This window comes from Anastrepha obliqua, chromosome 4 (genome assembly GCF_027943255.1).
Source record: "Anastrepha obliqua isolate idAnaObli1 chromosome 4, idAnaObli1_1.0, whole genome shotgun sequence".
In the NCBI taxonomy this organism is placed as follows: domain Eukaryota; kingdom Metazoa; phylum Arthropoda; class Insecta; order Diptera; family Tephritidae; genus Anastrepha; species Anastrepha obliqua.
In genome coordinates this window covers 13,945,710-13,971,877 of record NC_072895.1, presented here as the reverse complement: position 1 = coordinate 13,971,877, position 26,168 = coordinate 13,945,710, and the positions used below count along the sequence as shown (strand labels likewise).

The window sequence follows — 26,168 nt, the reverse complement described above, 5'->3', positions numbered from 1 at the left end:
ATCTTCGTGACGAGTGTAACAACATAAAAAATAAATAATAATCGAAAATCAAATGTCGAAAATCACCTTATTTTTTGAACACACCTCGTATGCGCTAAGTAAAATTAGATCTTTTGCACGAGTTAAAATGAGATTGCTCCGAAATCCCTCAAAAACCTTGCACTTAAAATCGTCCCATATATCTCTCGTTTCCACTGCCTACATTTAGGCGTAATTACAGCGAACAAAATATAGATGTAGCATATCTTTAGGCACAAAAAAGATATAAGCCCACTACCAGCAGAGTATGTAAAGAATATCTCATATTTGTAAATGCAATTGGGAACTGTCCCTCCTTGGCCGCTAACAGGGTTGGCAACATTTTCACCAAAGAATTTCATTAACATTCTCCGTTTTCAGCGCGGCATTTTAACAGTGTAAATTTACAGCCACAAAAATGTTAAACAGACTGTTAGCAGAGAATGTTAATGAATTAGAGAATGAATAAGACAATGTTAATTAACATTTAACATTCTTTAACTAACATTCTGTGTAATTAACATTTAACATTCTTTAGTTAACATTCTCTGTAATTAACATTTAACATTCTCTGCTGTTAAGAAACTGCAAAATAACGAATGGAATGTTGTGTAGCGACTGTCACATTTGAGCACTAAACACTTCGAAGCGGAAAGAAAGCAGAATACATTTGGTTTTCATGTTATCACAATTCACAACTAAATCTTTATTTCTAAAATAAAACTTAACACTTACTTGTATCAGAGATTTACAAAACAGTTCTACGATAAGCCGATAAGCGTAAGGCAATGGCATGGTTTGTTAATTTAGCAAACAAACCAAAAACAAAAAAAGCAAAGAAAAAAACAAACCTTGTGTAAATCACACAAAGAAAAATTTAAGAAAACGTAACTAAAATTTTTAACGGGTAATCGGTCCAGGGGCACATTGTACGGCGACGACGTCGGTATGGAATATGCGCTTAAAATTAGTAAATGGTAGTGGAATATATGCAAAGATTGTTTAAGCTAATGAACTTATTTTAGGTAATAATACGCAAATATAACTAAAAACTGATAAACACAAGTATATTTAAAGCCATTTAAAGCTACTTAAAGCCATTTAAAGCCACTTAAAGCCATTTAAAGCGTAGGAATTTGTTCATTTTTTGGCTGCTGTTCGTCTTTTTTCTTCTTCTTCATGGTTGCTGAGATCTCATATATCGATGGTCTTGGACCTATGCAGCAAATAATGCGAAACATTCTCGTACATGACAAATGTTATCATAGTTGCTGGCACCACACGCGTCAAACTGGCTTGCATGCCCTTGTAGAAGCCACGCGGGCCCTCAAATCTGCAATGAGTTGGAGAAAAAAAATAAAATGCGAAGATTAATTAATTGATGGTGTACAAAGGCGCTTACCTCCACAGCGAACGTGCAAGTATTTTTTTATAAAAATACGAGTTTTCATTCAATTAGCAAATAGATTCTGCAAAACTGTTTAAGACTTACTTTATAAAATTATTTTGCAATTATATGAGTATAAAAATTCAAATCTTACTCTTTACGCATTTGCGAGACATTAAAGCTACGAGCGAGTTCAAGCACGTGCACACTACTTACTTTTTTCGTGAGCTGCTTACTTTTTTTGGATTTTGGATTTTTGGTTTTAGGATTTTCGATTTTTTGATTTTGGTTTTTCGATTTTGGTTTTTTGATTTTCGGTTTTTGGTTTTAGTTTAGTGGAAGCCCGTCGGGCATGGGTATGTGACCAAAAGCATGTTATAGTTTTGCGAACAAGTCCGATCACACACTCAAGGCTAGCCCCAGGCGGCATATAACAACAGACGAGAGTTAATGTGGCACTTACTATGCGAGTACTCAATAAGTTTTGAAAACCGTTAGTTTCGCTTCTGCTTCTACGTATCAAAAGTTAATAAGACAATTTTAACGCTTTGAGAATAATGTTTACCACCTTCTTGACAGATTTAATTAGGCTTTCATAAAAGCTGCTGATATTTGATATTTTAATTTTTTTTCTTGTTTTTTTTCTTGATTTTTTTTTGTTTTTTGTTTTTGTTCATTTGTAATATGCATAACATTACATACATATATGTATTGCTTTACATGAAAAGTTATGAAGAATCTTTTTGCCAAATGAATTAATAGCTAAAAACTAGTTGCTAAATTTATTTTTTCTTGTAATCTAAGTTAATTTTCAACGGACTGCAAGTAATTTGCTACTTTTCTGCTTGCATACATTTGCGGACATTCCAATTGCATAGCTTTTATTGTGCAAGATTCTTACTTTCTATGTACTTGGTTTTAAATCGGTTAAGTGTGTGCATAAATATTAGTAAAAAGATACATTTGCCAGCTTATTTGTATATGTATGTATATGTATGAACGAGGCCGCAGCTTACGTACTAAAATTTCCAACGCTTGAGTGATGTTTACTGCTTGTTGTTGCTTCCCAAGCTACGACATTTCATATACGAAATTCGTCAATACCAAACATTAGCTAAAATATTTTAAAATACTTGAAGCGGCTTATTTATGATAGATATTACTTATTAGGGTAAATCGTCATGATGTTTTTCATATTTCGCCAATTACTAATACATTTCTCACTGATTCGCCAATTCAATTCGTTTTCAATTCAAAAATTTCGTATCACATTTTCCAATAGCACATTTTTTTTCATTTTCTTTCGATATAAACTTTCAAAAAATTAATGCTGCATACTTTTTCTAACTTGACAAGAATTGAAAATAAACTATTTTGATTTTATTATAATAAATTCTCGTATGCGCTAAACTATATTACGTTGCACAATTTGGCAGACAGAGGTGAGAATAATTATTAAAATTTTTTTTTTTTTGATAATGCCAGTATGAAGACACTTAACAGCTAACGTTGAAAATTAAGCATAACTACAAACTACTGGAATATTAAACTTAAAATTAAATTAAATAGAAAGTTATATAAAAATAGAGAATTTAAAAGCTGAGTATTAAATTAAAAAGTAAAATTAAAAACAAAAAATAAATTAAAATTAAAAATTAAAATTAAAAAAGTAAAATTAAAATTTAAAAATTAAAATTAAAAAAGTAAAATTAAAAAATTTAAATTAAAAATCCAAAAGTAAACTAAAGCACTAAGTAGAAATAAATTAAGTTTTCGAAACGCAGCAGTTGATTCACTTCTCTTCAACATATTTGTCTAGTGCAACAGATGCATATATTTTTTTACAGCTAAAAGCACTTTCATTTTCCTCTTCCTTTGCTCTCTGCTAATTCCATGTACATATGCGCGTCGGCTTTGCTCTGCCTCAAATTGCAAATTATTGTACTCTCTTACAGCTAACAGCTGGCGTCACACATTTCTCATTCCTCTCTTTTTTTTTGTAATAACATCAATTAGCAATTACTTAGTTATATTTCTTAATAAAATGCCGTAAGCAATCACTAAATCTATAATGGAAATTTTTTCTTGAATATTCGATTGTTTAATTTTATGCACGTCGTGGATAATGGAAAATCGCTGTGCACACAATGGTCTTACTTTTATGTTTACTAACTTTTGCTTGCGTACTGTCACTACCTTTCCGCTTCTATTTGTTTTCTTTTTTTCTTTTTTTTTATTTCTTTCTATAATTCTAATTGGTCAATTTCTCCCAAATGAGCATGACCATACAAATATTCGGGGTGACATGTACTAAATATGGTACGAGGCCCTTATAAAAACCACGCATACGTTCGTACCTCCATGTTTGCTTAATACAATCCCATGAACCGTTGTAGTTAAGATGGTGATCCTGCAGGCGTGCACGTATCACCTGATAGGGATATGTAGCTGCAGCAGCGATCAGCTTCGATATGGCAGCGAATGCTAAATACTCCGAAGTGGCCTGAAAACAGATATGGATGTGTGATTAAGTGAGCGCATGAAAATACAATTTAATATTTTTTATCATAATTTAAAAGAAAAATTTTTCAGAAGCAAAGAATTGCTTTTGTCGAGAATTTTAATTTATACTGAAAAACTACCAAGAAATTGGTGCAAGAGTAGCTCTATCTTTTCAGACAGTCAAGCAGCTATCAAGGCTTTAGGCTCCAACTCCATTTCATCCAAACTGGTTTCACAATGTAGAGAGGAACTAGAAATGCTTGGAAGGTAAGAGATCATGCAGCCAGACTCAACCTTCCTTCAATCACAACTGCAGAAGCTGTCAGGCGGAGGAGGTGAAAGAAAGTCTTTTCCACTATTTATGGTAGTATCCCGGTGTGACGGGTTCAAAAAATCGAATTTTTTTTTGTACATTTTTCGGAAGAAAATATCTTAAAAATATACTATAAAAATTTCAGACAGAAATTTTAATTATTTTTAAAGTTATAGCTAAAATAAGAGAGCGCGCCGTAGTGTGTATGAAAGCGTGTGACACGTCAGCAGCAGCTGCTCTGACTGTCCCCTCTTTTATTATCCGGTATACAATACGTATACCCAGGTATAACCTTTACTGGGAAAAACGTTCTGGAAATTGCTACTTATACCGCCCGCTTGCATCTTTAATGAGGGTTTTCTACCTGTACTCAAGGTTATGGAGACAAAGGGCGTTACATTAGGACCAACAGCCAGGGACTACGCTGACGATGTTGACAATGCACGGATTTTGAGGACAGAGAAAACTGTTTTTTTATTCTTATGTATATTTTAGGTTCGGGACCTAAAATAAAGTCTACAGAATAATAATCTCTTTGAATTTTTTATTTCAGATGACTTTGGAAGGCTGTGTGTTTCCCAGAACCAACTCATCTTTTTTTTAAGGACTCCACTTTGACGTCAAAAATTTTAAACAAATTACTATATAATTAACTTTAAATTTTTTTTATATATATTACTTCAAAACACCAATAAAAACATGTAAAAACTTTAAAACGATCGCCTTTTATTTTCTTTTTAAAAAAAGATTCACGAAAAAACGTCGAAATTTCGGTCGTTACACCGGACTACCTTAAGCGAATGTCTAGGTTTAGCCCAAACAAGACTTCGCTCTTTGGGTAAACCTTTCATATAGCAAATCAATGAAATCTCAGACATATGGACTAAAACATTTGCTGTTATATCTGGATCTCACGGAATGGATCTGACTAAAAAAAAAGACATCACACGAGAACAGTGGTAATAAAACGGCGCTTGTCGCTAATTAGGATTATTTAAGTACAAATACTCAACCTCAACAACAACAACCACTTTGTTACATTTTTTGAGCTTTGCGAAAGCATTAAACGCGGATTTTTTCAACCTTCAACCTCAAGTTTAGTGAAATCGCATTAAAAGTAAAAGAGTTGAAACGTTGCAAAATGACAAAAACAACAGAGGGTATATTAAAGAATCGCACTACTTGAATAATACCGCAGACAAGCCATCAACACCAGTTTTTGAAGAGGGTTTAAAAGGGTCGAGTAGTGCCTTGAAAGACATGTTCAGTGGGCACTACTAAGCTTGCCCAAATCAGTAGATGGTTGCATATCGAAGGAAACATTTTCATCACTGTCGGCGGCCGATGCAAAGTTGGACTTAAAGAACTCAGCAAAGAGATTAGCGGCATCAGCAGGAGTATTAGCAGTAGCTTTGTCACCGAAAAAAAGAGCGAACGGAATATTGGAAATAGATTTCTTCGAATTTACAAAGTTCCAAAACGGTTTTTGATTAGATTTTAAACTTTCTTCGAAGTTAAGAATGTAGTTTCTGTGTAAAAATTTATTCAAACAGACGAATTTCTTATCACATTCTTTATGTGGAAGAAAGAAAGTTGAATTTTTAAATTTTTTGAATCTTCGGAGAAATTTGTTTTTCTTATTTCCAAATTTAATCAATGCAGCATTGTGCCAGGGTACTTTATTATGTTTTTTTTTTTGTTATCGGAGGAATAACACTTTTACAAACGTCGGAATTCAAAAATCGGGCTCGACAGACTTTATTTTACAAGAATTTTTTACTTTTTACAGATCCATCAACATTTCAAGTAGAAATGATGCAGACCGTGGAGAAACTTTTTTTCATTGTACTTTGGGTCACGTGATTTTTTGAATACTATTTTTTTTTTTTAATTAAAATAAATTTTTTTATAAAGTTCAAGTACTAATAAACAATGTATAAAATGGTTTTATAAATATTTATTTCCATTTTTATCCCTTTTCTTTTAGCGCATTTTTGACGCTGCTAGACGTATGCAACCCCTTAAAAATATCAAATGGCTTTATTTCTGGTATCACGTTCATAAGAAAGGTGCTAAGTGCTAATCTCTTTGTGCTCTGTTGCATATTGACTCCGTTTTATCATTTTTCGATACACCATAGATAACAAATAAAAAGCACACTGGCCGGTCAGACTTTTCTAAAAAGTCGCGCGTCATATAAATATATGAATAGTTATCGCCTTGGTATAAATAAATTTGAATAACAATCATGGTGCATTCGTTTAATCGGCCAGCGCTTGCCGGCCACGTTGCGTTTCTGTCATATTCTGCGATAGCCACATTACCCATATTATTTGGATTGCGGCCAAAAAATTGCTGATCTTATATTCGAGAATGAAGAACGGCAGAGGCGCGTGTAGCCCATGCAAATGCCATGTGACTCTTGTGCGGGTGTATATATGCATATAATTGTAGTATTTCAGTATACTGATAGACTAAAATACAAACTAGCAAATATTCGAGAGTATTGCAAATAGTAGAACGGCCTTCAGAATATAGCGGCAGTGGAAAATGAAAAATGTTTGCGACTATCTAAACACAAACATGAAAACTTACGAATACTACTACTACCTACTACATATACATACATATATATGCTCTATATAACAAATTATTTGCTAATTTAATCAGGTTTTCTGTTCTCGGAAAAAATGTCACCTCATTATAAAGACGCTTTCCAAAGTGACCCTTAGATGTCAGTAGTGAATAATTCTAGACGATACTTTTTTTATGTTATCTTTGAAATTTTGTAGATGTAAAAAGTAGACATTCAAATTATTAGAGCTTATTAAGAAGATGGTCGATCTTTAAGAACATAACGCAAAATACGCGATGTTTTGGTGAAAACAATCATCCGAATGAGTTGGCAATTCAAAGGTTGGCGAAAAAATTTGAAGAAACTGGTTCTTTCGAGGATAGAAAGAGGGCTGGTGGACCAAAAACTTTCGTTCCCACGACAGTTGGTTCTACGTAACCGGAACCACCCGAATTTATATTCGGCTAAGGACTGTCACTCCAGCAGCATTCTCCGTACATGTTTGGAGAATGTTTTTGCTGATACAACAACAACAACTACCAAAAACTGGGTATTCTGTTGAGAAAATTGCTGTTGTAGCGCAAAGTTTTGCGGAAGAAACTTTAAAATCGATATTCGGACATTCTCAATAATTAGGCATCAATGAATCGCCCGTATGGGGGACTTTAGCTGTAGACGTGCTCATTATTTTTATAATTATTATTTGCTATCGCGCCGGCTTGAGCGCAAAGTGCCGATACAAATAAATTGCATTGGAGGTTTCCATTTGCAGCTTTTGACTTTATCTGCGGCCAAGTAGCGAGCGAGTCTTCAAGTTTTATGAATTCGTCAGACAGGCTTCGTCCCCATTTTCCGCGCGTTCGTCCTCTACAGCAACATGGAAATTTATCTCTGTGGAAGCCACGTTGTAGGCTACCGGACGCGTCACAGACTGCGTATAGTGAAATGCCTCTAGATATAGAGGCTATCTGCGAATAAGTCAGAAATAACAAATAAGCAGTCCCGGATAAGTAGCCGATGCTGTACTTCTCTGTAGTAGAGGTGTACAGTGGGCCCTGTACTCGTTAAACTAGTTAAATATTAAAAGGACAAAGTCAGCATTGTCTAGACGAGGAGATGAGGCCTTTAAATAAGCATCATGCCCAAAACCTGCAACGCCATCAAGCCATCTCTTTCTTGCTCGCCCTCTCTTTCTTCCTCCAATTGGGCGCAAAGTAAACACCCTTTTTTGGATTCGCATTTTTACATGTTTTATTTTAAAACAACAACTAGGCACGTCTTTTAAAAAACCCTTCACGACGAAAAATATTGTGAAAATGTCTGCGATTTCATATAAGAATAGAACAAAAAAAACTCAACAAAAAATATAATTAATATAATAAAAAAATCTACGCATTGATGTATTTTGAATATAATGGCAAAATATAGGGTTATTCAAAACCCTATACTTAAATGTATATGTTCAAACTCGATAAAAAAAAAAAAATTATATTAGTTAAAAAAGTCAAACCGTTTGTGTTTTATTCAAAAAAGTTCAAAAGTTGAAGCGCTCTTACTGAAAACCCCTATATAATGAAAATACTTCCTTTGGCACCTTCAAAGTTTTCGTACAACTATTTGGACGAACTTTTGTACGCATATAAAAAAAAAGTCAGCTCAACAACGCTCACCACCCTCACTTTTTGTAGAGGGTAGAAAATGCCATACATTCGCTTAGTCAGAGTGTAACAATTTGAAAAAACCAAATAAAACTGTGACAGCTCTGATGCAGGGCGGAATGAGTGCGACATCAGTGTGCGAAAAGCAAACACCACAAGTTTAAAACTATACTCACCAATTTGGTATCAATCGGCAATTTCCGGTATGTGTTGTAATGGTTCTTCATCTCTTCATAGGTCATAAACTGCAAAGCTCCATGTGACACACCAAACATGCCGGGGATGAAGCCCTGAGATTTTTATTACACATACATACATACAAGTTAATATTTACTTCGGCATGCCGTGAAATGCATTTCAAAACATACCCTATACAATCCACGAATGCCCTCATTACGGTAGATCTGCGCCAGCGCATCCACCATACCGCGATATTCAATCGCCTTATTACTTGAAGTCTCGGCGCCATATTGTAAGCATAAACGAGTCTTTACCACCCAAATGGGGTTTGTAAGCATCAGAGTGAGCACGCCAGATTCGGCAGCGGCCAACATATGCAAAGTGGGGCCCAATGGCTGTGTCGTATTGCCGCCCTGGATGAAGGTTTTAATTGTGTTGTAGCTAAAATGAGTAACGAAAAAAGAAATATAGTAAATGTTTGTTAAAATATGAAAATAGCATAATCAAATATAATGTAAAAATTGTTCATAGTGAACGAAACCTCTATAGCGATTTTTTTACAGTATGCAGTTATTTTTTTAACTGAGGTGTTCGTTCTTACATTTTTCTATAACGAATGTTCTGCTGGAACGTAGGGAACGCAGGGCATTTCATTTGAAATTTGAAGAAAAAAATGTGAATGATGTGAAATTGGCTTGAAGCAAAGCGCATTCATTAAAGGTGATGGCACTAGACCAACAACAATGTTTTGTACGTTTGATTGTCGAAGCAAAGTATTGGCAAAGTAGAAAACTACGATTGAATTCGCCTTGTTTCATTCTGGGCTGACAGCCACATGGACACGGCGAAAGAAAAAGAAGTAAATCAGCTGATTTACCGATACCATCTTTAATAGATTCATCTTGGCTTGAAGCAAACATTTTGTTTAAAGGTTTTCAAGAATTATGACGCGTTTTCTCAACTAACCTTCCATATTATAATCCACATTTTCGACTCATTTTCGTTTTGCCTGTTGTTATATCGATATATTCAAAAGTGGATAAATATATTTAAAATTTCCTTACTGTGACCTTTACAATTTGTAGGCAGGTTTGAAGTGAAAAAGTGATTTAGCTGAGAAAATTAGGTTTTTACTACCTTGCCGTGGCCCTGGAGAATAAGCAAATTTATCTTTGTCAGAAGACTCCAGAAGTGTAATCTGGTACACAGATGGCTCGAAGGCCTCAGAAGGCATATCCGCTGGAATATAGGGCCTCAGAACCAAGCGTTCTGTGCTGATGTGCAGTTTTAGAAGCATCTTCTATCCAAGCGGAGATGTATACCGATTTGTTTCGTTCCCACGACAGTCGTTTCTACGTAACCGGAACGGCCCGGATTTACATATATCTGGCCAAAGACTGTCACTTCAGTAGCATTCCTCGCAAATGCATGGGGAATGTTTATGCTGCTACAACAACAGCCGATTCTGTCTAGACAGAAATTTACGGAATGAGCGAATTGTCATTCTATGCGACAGTCAGCCAGCTGGCAAGGCTCTATCATCCTGTGAGATTAAGTCCTCACTGGTCCTTGAGTATATCAAGAAACTGAATCTGATAGGTACGCACAATCGCATTCGACTAATTTGGATTCCAGGGGTGTAACTGGGAACGAAGTGGCGAACGCATCGGCAAGAGAGGCTCATAGTCATATGCACATGATCGGGGGATACGGTCCACTCCAATGCACCTTCTCCTAGAATGCAGCGCTATCTCGCGCATAAGATTGAAACATCTCGGCCCTTTGCAGCCAGACAAAAGGCACCTACGCACAATTCAACGCAACTCTGTCCTGAGTTTAATAAGGAAGCTGAGTCTGGATGAGCTACTGTGATGAGCAGAGGGCACAAAAGACCATGAGGCCGAAGTGCAAACTTCGTAGAAATCTATCCTTGTCAGGTGATTGAGAAAATGAAAAAAGTTAAAGAGCACTTTTAGCTTAGAAACAGTTTATCGGTTCTGTTAAGGGTGATAAATTCATAATAATGGTATTAATTTGATCAGTTTCCATTTTTGGAATTGTTTGAATTTGGGAAACAACACGGCGACTATTTTATAATAATGATACTAATTGGCGGTTACACCCTTTTTGTTTGGTATTTGGTGGCCGAGCTCTTCCTGCTATTTGTGGTGTGCGTTTTGGTGTTTTTCCACAAATGGACAGGCCTACAGTTTTATACCGCCTCCTGTAGATATTTTTTTTATGAGGAGTTTTTTCATGACAGAAATACACTCGGAGGTTTGACATTGCCGGCCGAGAGTCGACCTCTCTTAGAAGAAATCCTTTTCCATCTTTTGGTATTTCATATCCGGAGTTTCGAGCCCTGGCACTAAAATTTTTGAAAAGCACACACTGGTTTTGGGAGAAATAGGGAAAGCTCCCCACGCGGCATCACAATGGGATATGAGCCTGAGTATGTCCCACAGGACAACCGCTTCAACCTAACCTAGGCTACATTATCTAAATGTGTGGAGCTATTTTTCAAGAGATAATTCAGAATACTGACTATATAGGAGGTATATAAATACATTATTATTATTTTTTTTTAATTAAAGAAGTTAAAGCACCACTATTTAAAACACTTAAAACAAGACTATAAATTTTTTTTTAATTTTTTCTATAAAGCTAATTTTCTAAATCTTGCATACAAATTCCCTTTGGTTTACAAGTCTTTTTTTTTTTGTTTTTCGATTCACTGTACTTCCGAATATATATTTATTTTTTTTTTTTAAACGTCTTTCGCTATAGAAAGTGTGTACAGTATGAGATTAAATTTTTAGATAATAACAATAAATGATAATAAAAAAATTGCATTACTTACAACATGAAGTAGAAACCCCAAGCGGAACCTGAGCCCCAGATGTTGGGTGTAACACCCTTGTAGAGCCCACGAAAGCCTTCCTGTCGGAAAATAGTCGAGAATGCGCTGCTCAAGCTGTTATATTGCGGCACTGTTGTTGTACGCCCATCGTTCACTGCAAAATTTGAATTAAAAAATTGGTTTTTATTATAATTAAAATAATTTTAGTTTAACTCAAAATCAAAGAATAGCCAGCTTAAAAACTATACAAATTTATTAATTGTAGTAATTCTACTCGACTGCATAAATTTAACACCAACTGGGTAATTTGATTGCAGGCTTTAACCATTGACGTCAATACACGCGCCGCTTCGGTATAACAAAGTTGTTATTGCATGTCGACGGTAAATATTTATTAACAAATGGTATAGAAATTATCATAAGAGAGATAACAGATTTTTGTGTTTGCTATTTCGGCTTTAGATTTTTTATATATGTAGATATCTGTTTGCCTTTTAGTTCTTTTTTTGTTTTGAATGGGTGCAAATATGCATTAAAAATTAAAAAATAATTTGATAAATAAATTTTTGCACACAAGACGCTGAAATGATGTAATTTCAAATGACTAAGCATATAAAAACTGTTTTTTGGAACGACTTATAAAATTTAAAAAGTTTTTTCTTTAATTTAATTGATTTTTTATTTTTTGAAAATTCTCGTCCCTTAACAACCATGATTTTAAATGCAAATTGTCAACACATATTTGAAAGAACGTTTAAAAGTATTTATATATACAAACACTAGAAAAGCTCTCCCCACCAACAACACTATCCGCATCGTTTTAGTCATCGTCGCTTTTTGCATAGCTGCAATGGGAGCAGCTTAAGAATAACACATCGATTCGATCATATGAACATAGCACACCCGTCGCCTCGTATACATATTTCTTCATTTGATTTATCTTCCGTACTTATAATTATTTCAAATAAAGTTCATGTAAACTATAAATTGAAGAGTTTTATTTTTACAAAGTAAAAAGCTCCACTTGCTACACCACTTGGCTTAAGTCCCTTTCAAGCCTATTGTATATTCTAAGTGGGATGTGGTGGTTTATGGCATTTCATTGGATTCCTGCTGTCACACGTATTTCAGTTTGTTCAAAAAAATCAAAAGAAACCACTCAAGCAGCACAGCTATCAGTCACTTACGCAAACAACTCACACAACTAACCAACGTAGGAACGCGATTCATCAAACCAAATATTCACTGCTAAAAATAAACTTTGATGTCACAGTTTGTTCGTAGAAATGTGACAGAGACGAGCCCCTTTTTAAAAGTACGCGTGATAATTTGGTAAAAAGTTGCGAAAACAACTAAGAACTAAAGGGTCTTTTAAAAGTGACGCCTAGATGCCAGTAGTGAATACAAAATTGATCTTTGACATTTGTATTTGTCAAGTAGACAGTTAGAAGAACCTGTTAAAGTTATTGAAACTGATGATTATGAAGATGGTCGATCTTTAAGAACCACATAACGCTAAATTCGTGATTTTTTTGGTGGAAATAATCGTCCGAATGAGTTAACAAATTCATTTGGTGGGCGTCCTGTTGAATTTGCTATGAAAAGTGTTGCTGAACAGCTTTCAACATCGATCTCTGGTCGTTCTCAACAATTAGGCTTTCGTGAATGGTCTGTTGGCTGGATTTTATCTGTAAATGTGCTGAGGGAGGACATTTAAATTATGTCATTTTTACAAGCAATTGTTAGGAGCCGTATTTTGAATACAAATAGTGAAACATGAAACAATCTACATTTTTACATGATGCATTTTAAAACAACATCTGGGCGTGTCTTTTGAAATGCCCTTTAATATACAGACTGTACACCGAAGATCAGAAATTGTTTTGCTCATTTAGAATTTTATATTTATTAGATTTCACTTTTATCAGCACTTGAAATAAGTTGTTTATTTCACTTATGTGCGGACGTGTTCTGTGATAACAAAATTGTAATTCTTATTATTTTTTTCTACAAAATATATATTTTTTTCTTGAGAACCTTTTTTTATTTGAGACCTACGGGAATCATATATGTATATGATATTTTGATTTTCACACAAAGATACCACACATAAAAGCGAAATCTTGAAATCTTTAATATTAAATGCGGTCGTAAATATCTACAAAAAAAAAAAATAAAAATAAAGAGAAAAAAAGAATAAACTCCGCAAAAATACAATGAAGACTTGTTGCTGTGCCGCAAAATTGCATCGTATATATGTACATTTGACATATATATCACACAATCCTGATAACCACATATTCAAATATGTCCGATCTGGCCGGTTATTATCGCTGCTAATTCTGGCATTTTTTTTTTTTTTTTTTTTTTTTTTTTTGAGAAGCGGCAGGGGTGTTGAACATTTTGCTTTAATAACATTACTAGCAAGCGATAGAAAGCTATCTCTACTGAAAATATCTGATGTTGCCAAGTTCATGGCTAAATTTGTTATTGTCCCATTTCTAACAGAGGGCTAAGGGTTACAGACGTGAGAATAACAAGTGGGCAATAAAAGCATCGAAAAATAAGCGCTGATTAAGCGCCAAATAGACGTACAGATGTGTACTCAGTAATTTCATAAATGTTGGTCACTATGAATTGTGTTTCGCATCTACTGTAGAATAGGATAATTTTTTTTGTTGTCAACTGTTTTACTTTTTATCACTTTTATTTCCACACGCCCTGTGAAAATGTTGCACATTTCCTATGACAATAGAACAAGAAAAATGCAACACTTCCACAAATTATATACTATTTAACATAAAGAACGACTTACTCCTTCTGCTACTGCAGACAGAGGAGTTTGAGCTGCCTCATGCCACGCCATCCTTTATACTCCATTATACTTCTACCTATACAGAATCGATCTCGACATAGTCAACATATCATATGTCCGCCATATGAAAGTACCACGCACGACACTAACCATCTATTCACGTGCCCCCTTAAACCCACTCACCTAGCACCGCCTTCTGACACACACCCGTCGTAATAGCTAAGTTGCTTAAACCACTTACATCTTTTTGAGAAGGTAACCAGCCCCTCCAGTGAGGCATTTTGCAAATTTCCCAGGTCCTCAAAGAAATAATTGCCCAAATATTGGGCATAGCTTCTGTGAAGAGCAGGACATTCACAGAGGAGGTGTTGTACCAACTCAATTTCTTCGTCATCTCCACAACTCCTGCATAAGTCACTGTGAGGTGCACCCATTCTACTGGCTAGGGCACCAATAGCGCAGTGACCCGTTAGAACACCTGTGAGGACGCTAGTAGTTGATCTGTTGAATCTAAGCACACATTTTGCCCTTTTAAGATTCAGTTTTGGCCAGAGCGCTTTGGAGACCCTGCAGTTAGTAGTCAAATGCCACCATCTATTGGTTTCCGCGATTACGCTCAAGTCAATCGCAATGTACAATTCGTTTAGAGGAATGCTTATGCTAATGCTAACACTCGCTAAAGGTCCAGCTCAGAGCCTTTGCTCGTATGTATATACATACATATTTATTATTTTTTTTTTTCGTCAAATTTGTCTTGAAAATGCGTAACTTCAAATCAGCAACAAAATTTTTTCTGTCCATTTATTTTTGAAATATATAGAAATATAGCTCAAAAGCGCTAGAGGCTCATCCGTGCTGTAATTAAAAAATGCGTTTGGTTTGTCGTGCCCATGACAGTCGGTTCTACGTTACCGGAACGACGCGGATTTATATACGGCCAAGGAGTGTCACTCCAGCAGCATTCCCCGTGCATGTATGGGGAATGTTTATGCTGCTACCACAACACAACAACAACTAAAACGATGCGGATGATGTTGTTGGTGGGGACAGCTTTTCTACATAGTGTAAGCATAGAATACAATACGGAAAGGCCTTTGTTTTTGTTTCGATAGAGAAGTAACTAGCGGCAAAGACAACGGTTAATGGAAGAGATGGTGTTGAGAGATGGGTTGGTAGACAGTTGCTTTTCGAAAAAATAAAAATAAAAATAAAAATATGAACAGGTACGAAAACAGGAGCGCCGCTCAATATAGTTAGTTTTTGGTGAGTGCGCGACCACGAACTTTCTTTACCTAATTTGTGAACAGCAAATAAAGACAACAACAAGAAGGCATTACGCCACCCTTGAAAAACACAGTAACAATGAAGTTAATCTACTCCCAATAAAAGAACTGCCATCAAAAAGGAGGCGGCAAAGAAATCGATCCATCGACAAGTTATAAACATAGAAAATAAGTAAATAATTTTTATATACGCCATTTAATATAAAATGTTAGAGCGATAATGGTCACCTAACAAAACGCAACCCTTTATCACTAATAAGGAGTATGGAAATCTTAGTTTTAAGATAAATATATAAATACATTGGAAAAAAAATTGTGATATACAACTTGATATTGCTCCTTAAATGAAGATTAACTACCTCCGATTTGCATTTGATTTTTTTAGAAACTTTTTCTGTACAGCAATACAGGCGGGGATGTACTAGTGGCGATCTGCGTTGGAAAACAGTGAACAATTTTTTGCCGTATCGTATGCGGCTGGCACTTTGTAATGAATCATAGCCAGTTTTAGTAAAGCTTTTTCGGTCTTCATGTCAATAGGCGAAGACCATAAACGTATTTTTATTAAAAAAACAAAAATGTGTGTGGCAAAACCAGTTTTCAAACTGCTCACCAATCATAACATAGTAGATATCAGCTAATTACTTGAGCCACATTTCGAAGGTCTTTTCAACAAGTCATTAATGCGCCATGAAAAACAAATTTTAAGCGAATTTCTGAACGGCGACCAATGAGCATTTCACGTGACTTAACAAAAGTAAATGCATTCGAAATCGAAAGCGAAATAGCCAGCTAATTAAGAAATGGTGTACAAATTTGTTTCTATTGTTAAATTAACATTGTAGAGTTTTGAAATTTTGGAATTTGTATGTGCTTTTATTGAATTTGAAGAAATGCACAAACAACGTAGAAAACAATATAAAGAATGCTAATAAATTGTTCGAAAACTATAAAAAAATCGGCTTTCAATTTCACACCGCTCCCTAAGTAAGAATGCACGTATATAACTATATGTACGTACATATGTATGTACATAAGTTTGCTTCTAATACTGAGTAAATACCGCTATATAATTTTTCCACATGAACACGCGTGTTTAAAAAAGTAGATAAACATGAAAAAGAAGAAGAAAAGAGAAGTAAAAAAACGCTAAATTAATGACAAAAACATTTTAACAGGTTGACAACATTTTTCAATGAAACTCTATTGAGATTGATGCAACGCATGCAGGAAACGAATGCATGCACCAATACTTCCATGAAAGAAACTAAACAAAAACATCTGTACACATTCAAGCTTTTAACGCTCAACACAGCAAAAATGACTCATACAAATACATATCGACAAGGTAGCAAGACAACTGGATACGACGAAGCAATTGCATACGAACCCTTGACAAATTCAATTGAAGCACTTAGCAACAAGTACGAGCAATGTACGAACACTCTTCTCCAGTCTCACACCAAGTAACGGGCTGGGAACACGCAAAAGCTCAAATAGGCACTAGTATACAAAACATGCCAAGCAAATAAACATTCACCATTTGTAGGTATTGGTGAGTAAATGTAATATTTAAGTATGTGTATGTACATATTCCGTGCTTTTTGCAGTCGTACGAGTTTTTGATTTTTTTTAATGTTTATTTTGTTTTATCTTTCACATATCACATTCGCTAGACTGATGTTGGCATGTATGAGTAGGAATGGTTATGGGCGAAGATGATGTCTGTATTCTCGCCACAGTGGTTATAGGTATGTCGTCAGTGTTAACGTCACGTGGCTCATAAACAAATGGAATGCGTGTATCGATTGAAGAGGCGAAAATCAGCACAAGTTCGTTGTAGAAAAAAACGAGAAGTGCGGACGAAAACACACAAAGAAAAATCCGGAGTTTCATTTGAAGTATTTAATTACAATTGACGAAATGATTGCATTGCATTTGAAAATTATATTTTTTGTTAACTGAAGGGGGCGAATGGACCAACTTTAAGCTGATATATTTACATATGTACATACAACTGCAGCGGCAACAACAACTAAAAATGTCGGCTTTTATTTCCGGCCAAGACCTGTCACTTTAGCAGTACATTTAATATTACGTATGCATATATAAAACAAACAATAACACTAACAACCACTGGCACACGGCACAGTGCATACAGAAAATAAAGCAATACTTGAGATTTCTCAACAAGCATTGTTGTTTACTTGAAAATAAATAAAATAATATGTACTATATGTATGTGCATATGCACTCGTTTATGCATTAGCTATGCATTTTACCGAGCAGCTGACAACAAGGTAAACTTTTTTCACGCATACATACATGGGTACTCGTTATATGTAGATGCTCTCGTCTTCAACTCAACGAATAGTTGAAATGTTGATATCGAAATATTCATTTGAAACTATTTCATTATACTTTCAATTGCTCAGATTTGTAGCTGTTACTGGGTAGGCAATATAATAATATAATAGATGCTCTTTTATGAGGATGAAAACTTATCAAATCGTGAGGTGAAGAGGTTAGCGACAACGTCAGTTAGTTTTTACTATGACAAACAACAATAGGTATTTTAAATTTTAATAACAAACACACGTTACGTTGGAAATGCAATTATATTTTTGTTTACATTGAACTCTGCATAGTGCATAGAATACTACAGCAAATAGAGAGATATGCCTGCATTGTACCAGAGAGAGCGACGAGTCTCTGCTTCTGATTGCACACCAAAGTTAAAGAAATAATTAAAGATTAAAAGAAATTAAATACTAAAAAAATTAAAGATTAAAATAATTTTAGAGTAAAAAAATATTTAATTAATTATTAAAAAAATAAGTAATTAATTATTAAAAAATAATATATTTTAATAAGTAATTAATTATTAAAAAATAATATATTTTAATAATTAATTAATTATTTTTTTAATCTAAAATTATTTTAATCTTTAATTTTTTTTTTTAATCTTTAATTATTTCTTTAACTTTGGTGTGCAATCAGAAGCAGAGACTCGTCGCTCTCTCTAGCGCAGGTATAGCCATATCTCTCTATTTGCTGTATTATAACAAAATAATTAACTGAATTAATTAAATAAATATTGTAAACAACAAACAAATCTATCAGGCGACCAGTTGCATTTCACATAACTAAACCATGGAATTGTTACGACCAGGAATACCACTGAAACTATTTGCATTGCGATTACAAATAAGTGCTTCCTAACAAGTGCTGCAATACGTTTATGATTAATATTGAAAACAAAAAACATATTACTTCAGGGTTATTTGTTTGACTATACAACAATAAAATTTTGTTTTTCTCGTTCACAAATGCGTAGATGTTGTAGCGATGGGACGCAAAAACAGTGTATAAAGTGAATTCTGTTAATTATAAAAGGAAGTAAACTGCAAATTACATTCATATGTATGTATATGCAAGCATACATACATACAAATATGCAAACATACATACATATGTGTGTATGTGAATACGCATTTAAAGAGAAAAGCAGTGGTAATATTTTTTGCTTTCGCGCACCTCCAACTATTTTAAAACCACAAAAAAACTGGAATTATCCACTTAAGATACGAAGTAATCTTAATTTCCGTTTCGAAAACAGTGAGAAGTAAATAACTGACGTCAGCTAAAGTTATTTAAGAACAACACGTAATGCTGAATCTTAGTAATAGTAGAAAAGGTTTAATATAATCTATACTATAAAGGTGGATGTCTGTACGTTGTCCGCGCATCACTACGAAACGACAACACCAAATGATGTAAACATTTTTATACATTCATATTTTCACCCAATGAAGGTTATAGGCATGTTTTTGTGATGGAACTCCCTTTCCACAGCCCCCAGGCCGCACCACCACTCTCATTCGTCACTAATAATCGAATATTTGCTTAAATTTAATCTAAAAAAATCTTAGTTTTTCCTATTTCCCACTATTTATAGCACACTCTAGACTTCATAATCCGCATAAGCTGTTCAACTATGACCCAAATGCAAAGTTCAAAAACGGTTTGAGATAGAAAATTAATAAAAATAATTTTGCTTTATATTTTTCTGATTGGTTGTTTTGCTTTTATTCAACGAGGCGTAGCAACGGATACCGGGTATTGTAATATTATGGTTATTATATTAATAAAAAATTATTTTCTATGAAATTATTGTTTGTAATTCCTTTATATACATATCCTAAATCCCTCAAAACTACTCCTACGCGAGCGGGGCCGCGGGTTAAAGCTAGAAAATATTATAAATCCGAAATTTTAAGGGGTTATATACAGTTAGATATTACATAAAATCGATTTTTTTAATATTTTATTCTCTTAATGTACATAGATTTAAGAATACACACAGAAAATTGAATAACGTTCCGGTGAATATTTTTGAAGTTACACGCAAATTGGAAAAGGCATTTCAGACATAGACTCAGTGCTTTTCAAACCTAAAACGCGTTTTTCTCAAAATGTTGTTTTCAAAGACGGTGACCAACATTATTCGAAAACGGCTAAGCCGATTAGTCTCAAATTTTAACACGAGCTCTTAAATATATTCTTTAGTAATTAATCAAAGGTTTTTTCTCACCGATAAGTTTTTTTTTTCATAAACAATTTTTTTTTTTGAGAAATCGCCATTTGACAAAAAAATTTATTTTGCTTATTCCTTCGATTAATTACTAGATTTAACATTACTTTTAATGAAATCTGTTTGGTTTTATAATTTCAGAGGATCCAATTCAGAGATATAGGGGTCACCGCAAAACGTCTTTTTTGAGAGGAGCTCCCGGAGATCAGCTGTAGCTTCTTTCCAAATAAATATTTTCATTAATACTAAGTCTTAAAATACAGTTAAAATATAACATAATATGTGTACAAATTTTTAGATTAATAAATTTAAAACTTTTCTAAGAAAAAATTGTGGAAAATTCGTTTTTTTCGGCCTTCCAGGCCAACTTATGGGGTACAGCTATGAGACCCACTTTTGGCTTAATGGGGACGTCAATTTTCAATATCAATTAAAAATCCGATACCTCTAAATTGATCACCCTTTCTATATAATATTATAAAACGAAAAAATCTGCAGGGCCTCTCACGGGAACAATGCAACAAAGTTTTGTGTTCCATCCAACAATTCACAAAGGAAGGAATGGGTCAAAATGTGATGCGTGCAACTTTCCCATGCAGTACCTTCCTTGAAATCACTTCGCACTCTTAAACAAACAAGTAAGTAGCAATAATTTTAAGATTTGCAAAAATGTCACATTTAAACATTAATTAGGCCGCAAGACAAACTTGTTTGCGCGAAACCCATAACGAGTAAACGGAAATTGTTGATGCTTGCTGTAGTTTTTGTGTCCAGCAGTTTTGAATGTGGAACTGGTCCACGCTCAAAATGATACTTCATTCAAGTACAAAAATACAAATGGGTTCATAACAAATGAGCAACAAATTGTATATTTTCATGTTGTCAAATAAGCGTGCGTCAAATAGTTACTTAACTTTGTTAAATACACTTAGCTGCTTATGTAAATTACTACGGGAAACAAAATATATCACCCAGCCATATCAATAGGAGATTACCATGTATCATCATATAATAGCTTCAAATGAATAATAACAATAATAAATGAGAGTGTTTTTGAATTTCTTGCGAATGTGTTAAAATTCCTGTAAACAACTTAATTGGATACACGCGACAATAATAAAATCCAGTACCACGTCATAACCCAGACGATAACAAAATAAAAAAAAAACTTTAATTCGTAATACATATGAAAATTAAACAAAAACAAGTTAGTTCAAGTGTTATGCTCCAACCCACATATTTAGTGTGCAATTTATTTCATTATTTCTTTCATTTTTACTGCCAACCCTGGTTCTTTTTGCGATTTTCTATTGTTAATGTATTCAAATTTTGCGCCTTATTGTTTGACTATTCAACGCTCACTTTATAAGAAAATAACACGATTGTGATAAAGGGCGTTTCACTAGGGACATAAAAATTTTGTAATTTTCAGAATCTGGGAATTTCTAGTCGTGCAAAATTTACACACGGATTTATCATGATTCAATTATAGAAGGCTAGGTTAGGTTTGACAGCTACATCACACATAGGGACAACGATGCCACTTAGGCCACGAAACAGGGCCGTTGATGGAAAAGGTAAGTAATGGCATGGGTTTTTTAACACTCCCTCATAGAGGGCTGCATTTACGAAGGATGTAGAAAGAGGGTAAACAGTTTTCCCCCTTCTTGCCTAAAGGTAGTAAAAAATACGCTCTAAGTACTGTAACAAAAATTAACAGAAAAACGAAGTATGTATATTGATGATTTAATCTACATTAAAACAAAACAACAGAATAGTTATTGTTTTTTTTCAAGAACCTCACCTCATTCGACAAAAAAAATTTCGCCTTTTTTTCTTCGTTTATGCAGATTAAATATTCAAAAATATCGTCCCCACACGATTTTTCCGAAATTACGAATAGCCATTTTATTGACGCAACCTCTACAGCAAAACTTCAAAATTAGTTTTCAGCCAAATAAAAAGCATAAATTGATATTTATACACAAAAATGTAGTTTGGTTTGTGGCAGGGCGAATCTATTATTGGAGTTGGTAAATCAGCTGATTTGTTTTTTTTTCTTTCGCCGTGTCCATGTGGCTGTCAGCCCGTAATGAAACACGGCGAATTCATTATTTGTTTTCTAGTTTTCCAATACTTTGTTTTAACAATCAAACGTACAGAACAGTGTTGTTGGCCTAGTGCCACCACCTTTAATGGATGCGCCTTGGTTTGTGGAAGCAAAACTGCAAAACTAGTTGCCAGGTACATAAACAAACAAAAATATGATGTACACACGTTCAAATTTAAGGGTTGAAATCATTACAAAACCAGCTGTTCAAATTCAAGAAGGAACGCGCTATTTACTTTTCTCGAAACCATGTTTTTCGAGCTGTGGACACAGATATAGCCGGTTGTACTGAACCGATTTTGATGAAGTAATATTTAAATTACGTAGAATTGATGTCGTTATTGTGTGAACTTGGATCATCGGGAAAAAAATTTTAGTATTTTTTTCGTACCTTTTAAGTAAAAAAGGGTCTAAAACGGTTTTGCAGCTTTGAACGTACGCCATTTTGCCAAATTTTTTTTAAAAGATCAAAGTTCACACGATAACGACATTCATACTGAACAAGAACCTTTTTTGCCTTTTTGATTTCAGACACCTGTGAGTCCCACAAACCGTGTCACCAGCGACATACCCTTTTCTGGAAGATAATTTCTTTGAAGGCTGACAACTTTTTGAACGAACCTCGTATGGTAAAAAAAAATTATTTTTTAACAATGTATCGAAAAATTAAATACTGAAAACAATTTTGGTGAAAAATCGTTTTTATTTTTGTTTTGTTGAGAAACCACCATTATTTCAAAAAAAATTTATTTTGTTTATTCCTTCGATTATTTACTAGATTTAAACATTACTTTAACGAAATCTGTTTGGTTTTTTAATTTCAGATGATACAGTTCAGAGATATAGTGGTCACCGCAAAACGTCGTTTTTGAGAGGAGCTCCCGGAGATCAGCTGTAGCTCCTTTCCAAATAAATATTTTTACTAATACTAAGTCTTAAAATAAAGTTAAAAGATAACGTAATATGTATAAACATTTTTGGATCAATAAATTAAAAGTTTTCTCAGAAAAAATTCTGAAAAATTCACTAGACTGGCACTCCTTATAACCCCTTAATGGACATTAAGGCGTGTTTTCACTTTTAGCCTCTTGATGATTTGAAGCGTTGAATCTTTTTATAATATGCTGTATAAAAGTGACGATATGCCCCTATTGAAAACCCCTATACAATATTAACAATTTTCTGATTTCCTTCTTGTTTAATCACATTGAAAAGCAACCAAAACCAGCTGACCATACTGAAGTCAGCGGAAAAACCCAACTCAGATTCTAGTTATAACAAATATATGTACATATATAACCTACCTATGTACATCTCTGCATATGTACATAAAAATACAATTCCAAACAATAAGCGAATATGTACATATGTATGTAGCGCCTCCGCGTAAGTGTGGAGTTTTATTGCCCCCGTCGCAATATTTACCATAATGTCTGCGGTAACCTAATGATAGCGTTGGCGACGCCTGATATATAGCCAGCCTTTGTGGGCGCTTTGAATGAAAAGAGCCGACTCTATATCACCGTGCCTACTATTGTATATTTAACGTTTTGTTTAGTTAGCGAAAATTTCCATTTTTCGATTGGCGGTAATCACGTTTCAGACGCGTGTCGACAAGTGAGCAATGACATATGGTTTACGCTTGGGGCTGTGCTTCTTTGGTTATTTCGAAGGCATAACAAATAACGAGACGAAATGCATTGTATACAAACTAGTGAACATTGTGCCCAGTGCGAAGAGTAGGTAATGGTTAGCATGTATGTATGTATGTACATATTTCGATTATAATTGGAAATTAAATAATTTTTTTGGCATTTGAGTGTATACTTTAGCTATAAATATGAAGTCGTGTACACTTTGTGATTAATTGAAATAAAATATCATTTTGCGCCGTTGACCAGACCACTTAATTGAGTGGTGATAGGAACACGCGCTCTAACATTTATGAATGTTTTATCAACATTAATCAAACCTATGACAACTATAACGGGAAGCATTAGCAATTAAGTAAATATCAGCCGACTAGTCAGTAATAAAAATAAATAAAAAATAGGTACATATACAAATGTAAAAATCATTATCAGGTTTTATATCAAGGCACGTATGGAAATTCGTCAACAAAATATTTATTTTTTTAAATTTTTGTATGCCGTTCTTTTATTTTTTTTTTCAAACCTACATATGCAGGTGCCAATTAATTCAAAACTTCACTGCATTTTTATATTAAAATATGTACTTCAATTTTAAATAAAAATACATTTATATTAAAATATGTGTTGAAATTTTAAATAAAAATACATTTCACTTACCAGCAAAACGAATTTTTATCAAATCTAGTGGATGCAATATTAGTGTCGATGTTACGCCACCCGAAATGCCCGCTAATAAATGCTCATACTTCACATGGGAGGTTAAATTTAATTTGCCTCCAAATTTGGTCGACTTTGAATTGATTGCAGTCATTTTTGTAGTTTCCTTCTTGTCTTCCGATTTCTCCGACACAGTTGTTGCACCAAATCGTGGTTCCTTCGTGCTTTCGGCAATTTTGTCTTTTTTCTTGTCCACTCTTGGACACTCGTACAGTTAATTACGATCGATATAATACAAGCACTACGTAAATGCTACCTTATTACTTTTTATATGCGACCACTGTAATTCGCCTTTTTGGTTGCTATATGACTTGAAATTTTATGTATTATTTTTCATGAATTCTTAATCCAAATATTGTAGCGCTGCTGTTTTGTTTTTTGTTCAACCAATCTGCAATCAGTTCTTTTCCATTCACGCGTTTATTTCTAAAGTAGGATGATCTCTTAGTTTTCTAACAAATTTGTAGGTCTTTGGCGTTTTTGCTGTTCCCGCAGCATTCTTTTCTAAAGGTTGCAAACGTCAAACTATCTAATAGATACTATTAAATTACTTATATATGCGATTGTGCATTTGATCACAGGAACTCCTTGTTCTTGGTGCGTAACTGCTCTGCTAAACTACTCGACTTATTTTGTTGCGAACTGAGGATACAGCTGGCGTCGCTTTTATTAACTAAAAAGCTCTTGTTTTGGCCTTTCAGTGGAATAGTTATTTTTGCTGTAATATGACTGCTAAACATCTTCCCGTGGTGTGAATAATTGCTGAGATTTTTTTACTTCGGTTATATATGAAAAAGTCCTCTGATTTTGTTTTTTTTTTCTTTGCTCACGACTGTATATTGCGTTCGGCTCTGCCTCTGCGGTGATGATGAAATTTCATCGACCCGTCAACTCAGACAGAAAAATTAACACAATCCCTAAATGTATGCGTATTTAATAATGTCCGAAGAAATTTTCTTGTATTTTACTGTAATTCACAGATTTTTGCATCTTCCATGAAGTATTGTTTTATTATATAATTTCTGAACGCCTTTTTCGCCAATACCTTCGTTCAATTGCAGAAACAATTTTTCTACCTGCCGTGTGTATGTAATTGTAGCTTATATGCACATCAGTTGACTCTCATACGCCGTATTTCACTTTCCTTTACCAGATAATTCTTTTGCTTAACTTAGTAATTATATTTAACTTGTGAATATTCAAGAAAATTCCAAACAGATAAAGTTTCTAAACTAAACTCGTCAAATGTCAAAATGTGACTGCCCTGTCGGCTGGCATCGCAAGATGGCCAAAAAGCCAAAAAAAAACCTGGTCAGAAACCGGTTTCGCTAAAATCAAGGCGAATTCATACAGGGTGATACCAGTGATACAAAAACCATATATGCATATATTTTGTTCTGCAATTTGAGTGTTCAAATTTCAATGATCATTATTTCGACTACTACTTGATTACTTTAACATTTCAACAAAGGAAAACAAAGCAGCTGTTCTATTCCTATCACCT

At 34.2% G+C, this 26,168-nt stretch overlaps 1 protein-coding gene and 1 long non-coding RNA gene across 3 annotated transcripts; one reads left to right on the top strand and one right to left on the bottom strand.

Annotated features, from left to right (window-relative positions):
• Positions 1-698: 698 nt before the first annotated feature.
• Positions 699-25,924, bottom strand: LOC129243913 (mitochondrial folate transporter/carrier). The gene is made up of 6 exons (XM_054881362.1): positions 24,605-25,924; positions 11,494-11,647; positions 8,822-9,074; positions 8,630-8,743; positions 3,763-3,908; positions 699-1,351 (listed from the first exon to the last, which is right to left on the bottom strand). The coding sequence occupies exons 1-6, from the start codon at positions 24,756-24,758 to the stop codon at positions 1,213-1,215; spliced, it is 960 nt and encodes a 319-aa protein (XP_054737337.1). The 5' UTR covers positions 24,759-25,924; the 3' UTR covers positions 699-1,212.
• On the top strand, positions 17,052-17,784 carry LOC129243914 (uncharacterized). 2 transcript variants are annotated; one of them, XR_008582356.1, is made up of 3 exons: positions 17,052-17,146; positions 17,268-17,492; positions 17,559-17,784. It is a non-coding gene; the product is annotated as an uncharacterized LOC129243914 (long non-coding RNA). The 2 variants fall into 2 exon arrangements; XR_008582355.1 differs by having other exon boundaries at positions 17,268-17,784.
• Positions 25,925-26,168: the final 244 nt, after the last annotated feature.